The sequence below is a fragment of the Dermacentor albipictus genome, chromosome 3 (genome assembly GCF_038994185.2).
Source record: "Dermacentor albipictus isolate Rhodes 1998 colony chromosome 3, USDA_Dalb.pri_finalv2, whole genome shotgun sequence".
Taxonomy (NCBI): Eukaryota; Metazoa; Arthropoda; class Arachnida; order Ixodida; family Ixodidae; genus Dermacentor; species Dermacentor albipictus.
In genome coordinates, this window is record NC_091823.1 from 179,518,775 (window position 1) to 179,532,101 (window position 13,327).

Below are 13,327 nucleotides of genomic sequence, written 5' to 3' on the forward strand. Positions count from 1 at the left end.
AACAGAACAAACAAAAGAAAGGAACAAAGAAATGGGATAAGGAGAAACAAAAGCAATGCAGATAGTACGCACCACCACATTACATACACTTGGCAATACGTAAATAAAAGTGAAAATCGCGTACACTTGACGATGCGTAATTAAAAGTGAAAAGATACGATGGTCGATAAATATTGGAATAATTAAGAGAAAGAAAAGGACGAGCAAAAATTACCTCATTACAAACATTTAACAAGACACACATGTGAATACAGGTGAAAAAGAAATTACGCTTGATTCATTATTTAGGAGAAGGTTCTGACAAGTAACGACAGTTCTGACCGTGTCATGTTAATGATGTCAATGCCAGCGTCATGTAATGAATTAAGCAGTCTGGGTAATTTATTTTTCATCATTTGCAAACCGTAGTTGGTTCTTGAAAGGGGTATAGACCAATATTCTCCGTGACAGGTAATATAGGTAGCTGTATTTCTTTGCGGACAAGCAATTTCATTAAATACGCTGTTTTCAGAGTTTGAGTTTGAGTGCCATATACAAAGGAGAGAGTGGTTGTATAGAGAGTAGACTGTAGGTATGTTGTATTGTTTAAAGAGGTGCTCACTGTGACTGTGATATGGCACGTTTGCAATGATACGTACGATCTTTTTCTGTAGTAAGTGTATTTTCCTGAGGTTAGTTTCAGTTGTGCCCCACACAAGGTGTGTATAATTAATGTGTGATGCAAATAGTGAGTGGTAAATTAATATTTTTACAGATGTTGGTAGACAATATCTGTTCTTGTTTAGCATTCCTGTGATACGGCTAAGCTTTTGTACTACAGAGTCTACTTATCAATCCCAGTTTAGTGTACTAGAGAAGTATGTACCTAATACTTTAATTTCATTTACTATTTCTATGCTCCCATTGTTCATCTCTAAAGTGTGGCTTTGTGGAATCTTTGTGCCTTTCGCATAAAAGATTATGGCTTTTGTCTTATTTGAATTTAATTTTAGATAATTTTCTATAGACCATGAGGATATGTTCTGGAGAAACTCGTTTGTGCTGTTTATTAAACTAGTATAAGATGCCGATGAAATAAACACACTAGTATCGTCTGCATATATGATAAATTTTGCCTTGGGATAGATCAGAACAATATCGTTTATAATAAGTTAAAAAGCAGCAGTCCAAGAATGCTTCCTTGTGGGACTCCTGTTTTTATTTCTCCAGAAAACGATTTAGAGTTATTTATGTGCACATATTGCCGTCTTCTTTCTAAATATGACTTAATTAACTGCCGTGGGAGGCCCCTGATACCATACGTATCAAGCTTTGTTAATAATAGGTTATGGTTAATATGATCGAAGGCCTGAGTAAAGTATATATCTATTGTCAGTTGCTTCCTTTCAAAATTTTGCAGTATATGGTCTTTCTGGTATAGTAGTGCTAACTGTGTTGATTTGTTTTTTTGAAAGCCATACTGAGCTTTCGTGACAACGCAATACTTTTCACAGAAGGATGTTAACTGGATCAGTATTATTTTTTCAAGTCCACTACAAAAGTGCGGTAAAATTGACATGGGGCGATAATTTTGAATATTGAGCCTGTCTGCCTTTTTATATATTGGAATGACTTTAGCAACCTTCATTTTTGATGGAAAGATGCCTTCAGCAATAGAGGTATTATTGATATGAACTATAATGGGGGCTATATCGTGTATGACATATTTTATGTGTTTTATCTGCAGGTCGTCTGAATCACAACTTTTAGAGTTTTTCATTGCCATAAATACAGAGCAGACCTCGCCAACATTAGTTGGATTGAAAAAGATTGTGTTTGAGTTTCTGGGGAGGGAGAGAGTGGTTTTCGGGCGTGTGTGTGCTTGTGTTTCTCTGTTCAGGAAGTATTCGTTAAAGGCATTCACCATGTCTGTTTCGGACAGTACACGACCCTCTAGGCAAATTTTTTCAATAGCTTCTGCGCGTTGATTCCGCTCTAATATATTATCAAGGTTCCTCCACAGTCTTTCTGAGTTTCCATCACACAATAAAAAAGATTGTAAGATAATAGTTATCTCTGGTTTTCCTTATTTCCTTGTTTAGACTGTTCCTGTAAACTTTAAATTCTTTAAGATCAGCAATTGCACAAGTTTTAATGAATCTGGCGTACAACTTTTCGCGTTTTTTTATTTTCTTTAATCGCTCTCTTGTTATCCATGGTTTTCTGCACGACTTGGGTTTATATTGTTTGACGGTGAAGTGTTTCTTATACACAACTAAGAATTTTTCAATGAAGATATTGTGGGCTCTTTCTGCATTATATTCCTCAAGTACGTCCTCCCAACTTACTCATAATTCTGTTTGAAACGCTGCCATTGTACGCTCATTGATGTTCTGAAATACCCTAGTTATATCTTTGTTAACCTCTTTTTAATTGGCGCTCAATAAAAATGCATATTGGATTATGATAACCAATTGGGCTGCTTAAAACAGCGCTTTTCACATATGAAGGCTCATAATTTGTAATAAATAGATCTAACGTAGTCTCCGAGGACATTGTGATTCTAGTACTCAATTCTATAACATTTATGCAACAGTTCTACAAGATTATATTTAATAAGTCATGCTGTCTAGCACTACATGCACTCATGTCGATGTAATAATCGCCGCCAAGGATCACATTTTGCTTGTTTTCGCACGCATACGCCAACAGATGATCTACAAAAGTGAGGAACTTCTACACGATACCGTCTGGTGGACGATAGCACACACCAAATATAACACCATCAGCATGAATGCACAATGACTCGACATTATGCGTTATTGTTGTAAAGTCTTCCAATATGTCACAGGGTATGGAATTTTTCACCAGCAGACAGACACCACTGCCACGTCGAGTTGTTCTGTTCAAAGTGTTTTCTTTTGCGGTAGTCGAAGAATATTAACATCATTTGAATACCAGGTTTCACATAACATAATGACATCACAGAGGTCATTTATGTCATCGAAAAAGGTTCCTAGTTCACCAAGTTTGTTACAAGCATTCATATGTAAACACCTCACGCCTTTAACTGCAGCAAAAGAAGAAAACCATTTTTGTTTATCGATAAGACCGAGCTGCTCCATTGGAATTAGATCAGTAACACCAAAAACAAAGACTCAGGTGCTGATGACCCGGAGTTCATTCACGTCTTTCATTCACCTCTGGACATGCTGCACCTCCCAGCAGTCGCACCTTGAAGCCAGCGCTTCAAGGTGCGACTGCTGACATGCTGACTGCTGACTTCAAGGTGCCCAAGGCCACCTCACAAAGCCATCAAGAAGCCCAGATTTAACCTCAGAAATCCTTTCCTGTTAACGAATTAAAGTTTTTACCACCTCCACCCAGTGGCACATATACAGTGACCCACAAGTTGGCACCAGAGGTTCATTAGCGTGAAAGACGTTCTTTGAAGAGTGGCACATGCCCACTTAAACGGACCACATTTTAGACTGTACAACCTTCGGAACTGGCCCACATCTACAGAATGCACAACCTTTGGGATCACCTACATTTTTGGTGCTATAGGTAGATAGCTAGACAGCCGGAAAGAACACTGGTCTGACAATGCCAAGAATGCTATTCAAACTAAAAACTTTTCTTTGCAAGATCTGCAGGAGCAGTCTACTGGAAACAGCTGAGTCCACAGAGCTTCTTATCTAGAAGAAAAAGTTGCACTGAGCTGATATCATACATGGAAGTGCAGTGAAGTGAGAGCTCTAGATTGGCACTTTCCTAAAAAGGCCAAGGACTTGGGATATCAGACCATTTACGCATCTTCCATATGGTAGTGACACGTAGAACAACAGAGCCATTCTATAACAGTGCACAATAAGACCTCGTTAATGCAAATATGGTAAAAATTTTGAGATACTGTAAAATCCCGAGCAAGCGCCCCCGTCCACTTTCGATGGATGGATGGATGGATGTTATGAGCGTCCCCTTTGGAACGGGGCGGTGGGTTGCGCCACCAAGGGTGCGATCGGAGATGGTTGTTCGGCGCGTTCATTCAGTTACCGGTGCGTGCGATTGGCCTACTCCGCGCTGACGTCGCCAGCCACGGGGCGCGGCCACGTTTTTGGCGACGTCAAAATGACGACACGATCCTGTCAATCATCCTCCCGCCGAGAATTTCGACTGCTAGGCGCCGAACCTGACAGGAGCTGGGAAGTTTGGAGCTTTCATACGGCTTCGAGTGGCGAGTCTGGTGGATTGGACTGGATAAAACCGGCGGCTGCGGCATGGAACGTTTGGATCCAATCTATATTTTAATTCAAGAAAATGGCGCTTCCATATGGAACTTAGGTTGTTGCGTTGGCGTTTCTAGAGGAAGGAGGAGAGCGGGTGGCAGTGTGAAACCCGTTTGAAGAAATGGCAGAAAGTGAATTCCGGCGTCATTTTCGTTTCTTGAAACAAGTAATTCGTTGGTTATACAGTGAAATCGACCCCATCATCAATGCCAGCGAGCCACTGGAATGTTGTCGCTGCCTCTTGAAAAGTGCGCCACTCTTACCGTCGTTTCTATTTCTTTTTTCTTCTCGCTGTGCGCGACACCACCTAGGGACGACGCAAAGAAACTAATAGTCATAATTTGCAGTAGTCACACGTACTACTATTTGAAAACGTGTTTGGACTTGAGAAGAAAAAATACATTTTTTTAGATAAAGATTTCATTCATTTGGAAGATGAGAAACATGTAGTTTTGTAGTATACTGTCCGCAAGCAGACGACAAACGATGGAAGTAAACTTCCAGGGGGGTCAGCGCTTCCTGATTGGCTGCTCTCTCCGCCCCGCTGTCACAAATTTTGCATACTGCCACTGTGTGACGTTGCAGCAACCGAACAGAACGCATATCGAACGAATATCTCCGATCACGCCCCAAGCTCTTGCTTTTATACTGCCTAATGTCTTATCCAGGTTAAAAAAAAAACCTATGACGGATGGATGAATGGATGTTATGAGCGTCCCCTTTGGAACGAGGCGGTGGGTTGCACCACCGAGCTCTTGCTGTTATACTGCCTAATGTCCTACCTAGGTTAAACAATAAAAAAAGAAAAAAAAACACGATGAACTCCCACAACCAAATTTTCTGATCCCCTATGCAAGCTGTGCTTTTGTACGTCTCCATTTTTTTGTCGTTTCCCTACTTTTCTTCCACCAATCCTCCAATCACCTCTTATTAATCCCTATTGCGGACATGTTTATTTTTCCGCTGCTCTCGCTGAACCCAAGGGCTTCAAGGAGGCCAGTGGTGCCTAAATTGACTGCTGGTTAAAGGTCTTCACATTCTAATAAAACATGCTGCATAGTTTCCCTAGTTTTACCACAGCACGCACATGCTTCTTCTTCCTGCTCATATTTCGCTTTATAGGTGCGTGTTCTAAGGCATCCCGATCTCGCTTCGAAAAGTAATGAGCTTCCCTCTGAGTTATCATAAATTGTTTCCTTCCTGATTTCGTTTTTTCCTCTTAAGTAGTTACTCATGGCAGGTTTATTTTCCATTGCCGTCCCCATTGGTGCCACCTAGCGGGCAACCTGTTCACCACTTCATGCATTTTCACCGGACTGCTTGGCTATACTTGCTTTTTCTAACTTTTTACAAAATTGCATATTAATTAGATAAAATTATGCAATTTAGTGAGAAAGAAATTTATCGTTCAGCTGCACTTCTGCCGAGGTCTTATCGTTCACAAATGTTGCCATTTTTGTCAAAGGTGTGAAGTGTCATGTGAATTAGGCGTGAGACATATGGTGCGATTTTGCATGCGATCCGTCGTACGATGCGCTGGAGTCCAACTTGGCACATATGACGATTCAGGACACATGGCACAAATGAGCAAGCGGCACCTAGCTGCGCCCAGAACCAGCACCTCTGTGTTGGACGCTCAGAATACTGCGTAACTTCACAAAGAAAGTGAAAACAAACGTGTCTGCACAGCTCTTTCATTTTAAACAAACGGCGGCAATATAAACACGGCTATGTGAGCAGTGCAGACGTGTTTCCACAAGGCCACGTCTGTAATTGTCAGCTCCGTTGACCGCTGCCAATGGCAAGAGACGGCAGGCTAGCTCACTGCACCATCGAATCAAAGAACAGTGGCACCTGTGACATGACCACACGCAGCTCGTAATAAAGCACCTATGTTGATCAGCACAACAAGCACACAATTATGTCACTCTTAATTTGCAATACATTTTATTTTATCGATGCAGACAGAATGCAAACAAGTAAGCCAGGCGAGCTTGTGTTTGCTTGGAGATGGCATCGGCCTAGCTCGCTAGCTGCCAGATCCAGGACCAACAGCCCTTTAATTTCGGTCCACAGCCAAACAAGGGCACCGCTCCCCACTTTTCCTAGATTTTTCACCACTGAGAGGTGCTTGCTTGGGATATTATGGTAACAGAAATTTTCAGGTAAGCGAGATTACCAAAGGATAAATCCACTGTCCACACATAAACCATGTATTAAAGGCTTTCCAGAGTGACTCCAGTGACCAATAACTTTCCAATAAAAGCTCATGTAGAATAATAAGAGAAACATTCTACGAGCAACCGCGCTGCTCGCAGATTGCTCGCTGGCTCCTTATTTAGCGCAGTTCTGCAAACAGCTTATTCACTCATGTTCGTCTTTGTTGGTTGCATCAAAATCCTCCCTGGCCGTGCGGTTTCTCAGCTTCGTTTGACCAACAGTTGGTTTGGCTCAGCGGAAGATAGCTGATGTGCCCACTGATCATCGGCAATGCATGACGTTGCCAGTGAAAAAAGAAGTGCACGGCTATAGATTTGAAAACTAAGTGTTTCTAACTGATGAGGTGATCGTCGTGAACATGCTTGCATCAGATAGCGACGGCGACGATGGCAGCAATGATGCAGTAGGGCAGGCTTCCTCAAAGTTGTCCTCACAAGAGGCCCGGCAGAGCATTCACTCCCTCCGAAGCTTCATTTTTGCGAGGAACCTTCCGCTGCACTACGTGGAGCACCTGGATGCCTTTGAGAAGGATGTCGGCAAACTTTGCTTAAAGCATGCAAGGCTGACCGACAGAGTTTTCTCGTGCATGCCCATGAGAAGTATGAGGCGAGATCCTTGTAGCGATCTCGCCTCAGAGTTTTTTCTGTATTTCTCAAGCTGGCAGGCTGCTGCGGCAGCCTTCTCACAATTTTTGAAAGGCCCTTTTTGGGGCCACCAAAGCGATGCTTAGAGGCAATGCTCACATATCGCTTGCCACCCGTGACCCCTCTTTGCAGTTGTTATAGCAGTGCCATTCATCCGCCCTGCCATCCCCCTGTTTTGATTTTTTCATGCAACCTGGTTATAACAATTATCGGTTATAACAATGGAACTTTTGTGGCACTTGAATATTGTCATAAGTGGGTTCGACTGTAGATGATTTCAAATGAATAAGGCCAGAACCGAACTATAAAGGCAGTTCCCATCTTCCTAACTGATTACATTTCAGTTCAGGTCTGCCGTTACACTTACAGCGGGTGCACAAACTCGACGATACCAAGCTTAACATTTGCTGAACAGGATCAGCATTGCCTTGAGATTTGCACGGCTTGAAGTTTGTGCATTTCAACTTGGTAGGCATGTCTGACTCATTTTGAGCACGAGTAAATATACATACAAGCGAATATGAAACCATCGCAGTGCTTTACTAGTATAGTAATAGACCTGGTTGAATTTGACTTCACTGTACAGCACAAGCCTGGCAAGCAGAACGTAATCCACCTTCATGGCACGATGGCGTGTTTACTGTAGTTTGGGCCAACGGTAGAAAATGACCAATACGTGCTGAAGAGCACAGATCGCATGGAATGCTGACTTGCAGTCAGGTGGTCACTGAAAAACTCCCGTTCTTACAATGTTTTGCAGAAGAGTTACAACCTTGGAAAAATTTGGGATGAAGCATTGGTAAAAGTTCATGGTTTTAATCCACTAAAGCACTGCCTTGGCAGTTGCCAGCACAGGCATCTACAAAATGGCTTCTACCTTTGCTGGGTGTGGACTTTTCCCATCTTTTAAGATGGCAAAGCCAAGAAATGTCAAGGATATAACAGGAAATTGGCATTTAGAAAGTGAGACTTTGAAACCAGCATTCTGCAAGAGTGTGAGGACTTCGTCTAAAAAGTAGGTAAATTCCAGAAAGGTTGTAGTGAAGAGGAGGATGCCGTCTAGAGAAACAAGGCTGGTGACAAACATTTCGGGTGACAAACATTTCGGGTGACAATGCTGTAAGCTCTATAAGTGTGCATGGCCTTTTGAAATGTAGCATGGGCATTCTCAAGTCCGAATATTATACGCATTCATTGAAATGAGCCACAATGTATGATGAATGGTGTTTTGGGTTGATCTTGTGGACATACGAGGTGTGCTCAAAAAGAAACCGAAGTTTTGCTATGACATGTTTACTGCTTATGGTACTACATTTTAAGTGCTGTCTCCTTCAAAGTAGTCCCCTCTAATGGCAATGCACCCTTCCCATCTTTTATTCCATTTTTGGAAAGCCTCCTGGAATGCACTTTCTGGAATGGTGCACAGGTCTCTTCTCGCATTGTCCTGGATCTCCTCTATGGTCTGGCAACGACATCCTTTCAAGGCGATTCTCAGCTTGGGGAATACAACAAAGACTGCTGGGCTTAGGTCCGGAGAATATGGTGGGTGGGGCACAACAGGAGTGTGGTGTTTCGCTACGCAGCTGCGGACAAGGAATGATGCGTGAGCCGAGGCATTGTCATGATACAACATCCAAGCCTGATTTTCCCACAATTCTGGCCTCTTACTGAGCACAGAATCTCTCAAACGTGCTAGGAACCCCTGGTAAACTTCTTTGTTTACCGTCTGACCATGTGGCACAAATTCCTGGACAATGCCCTTGCAGGTCAAAAAACACGACCAACATCACCTTCGTAAGTTGACCGACTCATGCGTGCTCTTTTTGGACGAGGAGAATCTTTGGCCACCCACTGCGATGACTGCACTTTCGTTTCAACATCATAGCCGTAAACCCATGTTTCATCGCCTGTTATGACATTCTTACGAAAGTTTTCATCCTCACTAGCAGCGGCGAGCAGTTCCTGGCTGATTTCAACACAGGTCTGCTTCTGTTCGTCAGTCAACAAACGTGGCACGAATTTTGCACTAACAGGACGCATCCCGAGTTTGTCCCTCAAAATTTCATGACATGATCCTATGCTGATACCCACTTCATCAGCGACTTCTCGAACAGTCAAACGACGATTTCCACGAATCACAGATCGAACTCTCTCGACGTGGTCATCATCTGTGATTGTGGAAGGTCGTACAGGCTTGGGATTGTCACCGACCAATATTCTTCCGTGTTCAAAATGCTTGAACCAATCCCAGCCCTGCATGCGACTCATACAGTCCTTGTATGCTTGGCTAAGCAACTGAAATGTCTCTGTGAAAGTTTTCCCAAGTTTGTAGCAGAACTTCACACACACACGCTATTCTTCCAATTCTTTCATTGTCACTTTGGCACCAACTTAAAGAACAGCTTGTTCATGTGCTCACTTCAGCGAGTGTAGCTTGCCAACTAACGGTCAGAGAGAAACGCGGCAAATGGCAGTTTGTGGTCTAAACCTGCCGCTACACGAGCTCGGTAGCCGCAGCGCGCTCCCTCTGATGGTTAGCAAGGTATTTCAAAAGTTTGGTTTATTTTTTAACACACCTCATACTCTGATTTGCCAATAAGCAAACTTCCAATCGAGACATGCAGACAGTGAGCAACCGGCGGTATCGTCCATGATATCATCAGTACACGGAAGGGGCTGTGAGACACTGATGGTTTGCTTGTTAAGTGGTATATAGCTTACACAGAATTGCTTCTTTGTAGGCTGAGAGACAACATCGACTGGGAAAGCCCAAGGGCATGAGGATGGCACAATACGTTTCACAAGAAGTTCTTGCAGGGTGTCTACCAAGTTGACATTTCCGAATTCCCTGAGTTTTCCAGGTTTTCCCTGAGTGCCTTTGCAAAATTCCCTGAGTGATGCAGAACTATGTTTTATGTCAAGACGGGCTGTAACCATATCGCCCGATGCTGTCACTCTTTAGTAAGCATATGAAAAAATTTTTTTTAAAAGAACCGAATTTGAATACTAAAAGGAGTAGTGTTTATGTTATTCAAAAAAAGAATAGAAGGGAGGGGGTTAGTAAGACGCACAGAAAATATCCTCGAAAGAAATTGCAAATCGAGTCAGACATTCTCAAATACGAATAAAAAGGAGACGCATAAAGAAGCAAATATTTTCGAATATGAGCTATTTCTATCAACTGATAGCAAGCTCAGTAGTATGAGGCCCGAACGTTGTCACAATTGAGATTCTCTCTCAACAGCTCGTAAGTCAACCTCAACTGTCCTGACATACTCTCAACCCGCACACGATGCCTCAATGTTGTTTTTCACTGCTTTAAAGTTTATTTTGGTTTGGATGAGGAACACCTGCATCTCGGCATCAGCCAACACTTTGTTTTTTGAGCTCAAGCTCCTTCAAAACAGTGGCAGCACGCTTCCTTTCCAGTTCATTCCTCAATCCGTAGGTCCTTTCTGTTCTCGTCCTCTTTCCGCCATTCATTTGCCCCACGGACCATCTGAAGCATCTTTTTGGTCAGTTGTACAGTCAACGTCCCATTTTTCGAACTCCCTAGGGGCCGGGAAAACGTCTGGAAAATTGGCCAGTTAGAAAAGAATGCATGTTTTTTACTGCCCTTAAGGACTCAAACTGCCACAGGCACATTCGAAAGAGCTCTGAAGGCCTGTCGGTATACGTATTAGGCATATCGGTGCTCGGACTGCGACAGGAGATACCAGGTGCATGCATGTATAATTAAGGAATACATACTGTGTCCCGTGGCAATAGCCCCGTTACACGCTTGTTATGCTTCACCGCAATATTTTTGCATATGCTTCACGAAAAAATTTTTCTGTACAGAGGCGAAGCGGTTTTTCGGGAACCGGCATTATAAAACGCACCGTTTTTTCCGAGCTTCGAAGCCAATCGCGAGGACTACAAATGCGGAGTCAGTGCCATTGCTGACAACAGCAAATTCTTTCACTGAAAAACACTGCACCCAACAGCAAGAAGCTTAATAGCGAACTTCCAAGCAGCTAGGCCTAGCGTTGCCACAGTGATGGCTATGGCTGCCAGCAGATCTGCACGTGAGAATGCCGGCTCGAGGTGGAGAGGTGATCAAAACAGTCACAGTGGTGGCTTTGAATAATGCCGTTTCAGACCGGCGGTACTGGCAAAAATCTCAGGAAAATCGGACAGCGATGGGTTCTTGCATCCGAACTTTCAGACGTTCTGATACATTGACTCTATGGGGTACGTGGTAGTACCGCGAAGCTGTCCAAAAAGTCGGTTGTTCACTGTACACTGGCAACCCCTCCAGCCGACAATGGGGCGTTAAAGACAATTCATTGCGATTCCTGTCTGTTACTCGAGCCAGCATTACTGCCACTTTCGTTCCCTTTCAATAAAATTACAGCAAATTTTCACCTATAGAAGCACAAATTCCCTGAGTTTTTCCAGACTACTCAATATCCCAGAGAATTCCCGGTTTTCCTGGTTGGTAGACACCTGGATATCTCACTATCCTAAATGCAACGAGTATACATTATCAACAGCACCTGACCACTAGATAGGCACAAAATGGCAAAGTATTGCCATCTCGCGATTTCCATTATGTTTGGTAGATATGTGTACATGGGCGAGACATCCAGTATGGCTTGGCATAAAGCATGTTCGTGGCAAAAAAAGATTGGTCGCTAGTCAATGCTTTCCATTGTCTGTTTCAGCCGTCCCATTGTCAGTGCTCTTTCGCCATAATAAACCTAAACCAACGGTAATGTGGCTGTTTCGGCTTGTTGGTTTGGCATAGTGGTGGATTGTAGCCCACATATACACGAGACCAGTCGTTTCATCTTTGCTGTCATTGTGCATATCTGCACTACAATTCACCACTAAACCAACAGGCCCAGCTCAGAACACTTTTTTTTTTGCCCTCATTGTCTGACTACATCAGTGGGCATGCTCACCTTGGTAATGCCCTGCAGAGCAAGCTTTGCACAGACAACCCCATCCCGAAAGAAGGGGTCGTCCCCTGCTGGGGCCAAGTGCCGGACGTCGCAGGGCTGCACCTCCTGGCAATGGACACTCCAGTTCAGGCAGCCGCACACCTGCACCCCCGACATTGCACCTGCAGCGGAAGTATCGCCACATTGTACTGACATTAAAGAATCCGAGTGACACAATTGCAAGTTATGAAACTATTTATTGAACGAAGTTGTGCCAAGAAAAGACAATTAACATTCAAGCACAAAAATAGCAGCGAGCAGAAGCATCAGTCGTAATCAGGGGTGGGACTGCCCAAAGTCATTTTGTGGCAAATTTTGGAGCAAGTAAAATTGCATTTTGCAGCAGTCTGGAGCACATAAAAATGCATTTTGGAGCAGTTTGGAGCAGACTAAATTTTATTATGGCAGGCAGGCAGGCAGGCAATGAACTTTATTTAGGTCCTGAGGAGCAACTCCGAAACTCCCTTACGAGGGAGAAGCCGCTGTGGGCCGCTCCCACGTCGAAACGGCCACGCCGCTGGCCCTCTCAACGGCCTGTAGCCAAGTTGAGAGGTTGGAGCTCTTGAGCGCCTCTTCCCACTCTTCTACCATGGTGAGATGATAGTGGTTTCGTAAAGAGAGACACCGCCAGAGCACGTGTTTTATTATGGAGCAAATACAATTTCATTCTGAAGCAGTTTGGAGCAGGCCAATCTGAATTTCGGTGGAATAATGGAATATGGAATATGGCCACGCACTCCAAAACCACAATGAAACATAGAATAAACCAACATGAGCACATATTAGAAGTGCATTTTGTAGCCATAACGCACTAGATTATAGAAGAGTGGGTCGAGCAGTAGCATGGCGCATGCTTTCCTGTAACGCCAAAAACATCGGTGGCACTGCCATCAAACTATACTGTCACAGAGCAGTGACGGTGAATAGTACAGTGGCAAATCTGTGAATGATGAAACTAGCTTTTACTGAGCAAACTTGTGCCCATAAAGGCAAGTTACACTCAAAGTGCAGTGATAGCGGCAAATACAGTCGGCAATTGTCGAAATCTGATCTGCGGAGCAAGCACGTCTGCATTTATACACGAATCATTTAAGGTTCCAGAACAATCACTGGTGCCTGTGTGTCTTCCAGAAAGTTCTACAGAATTGGCGTTGCGTATACAAGCAATCAAATTACACAAGGTTAACTGACAACAGACAGCAGATAGAAC

The 13,327-nt window shown here is 43.5% G+C and overlaps 1 protein-coding gene across 2 annotated transcripts in view; it reads right to left on the reverse strand.

Annotated features, from left to right (window-relative positions):
* LOC135899783 (uncharacterized) overlaps positions 1–13,327 on the reverse strand; it is a 152,311-nt gene that overhangs the window by 102,347 nt on the left and 36,637 nt on the right. For both annotated transcript variants that reach the window (XM_065429115.2, XM_065429114.2), the window contains one exon: positions 12,079–12,239. In XM_065429115.2, coding sequence (XP_065285187.2) covers positions 12,079–12,234 — 156 coding nt within the window. In that variant the 5' untranslated portion in view covers positions 12,235–12,239. The remainder of the gene's footprint in view (positions 1–12,078; positions 12,240–13,327) is intronic.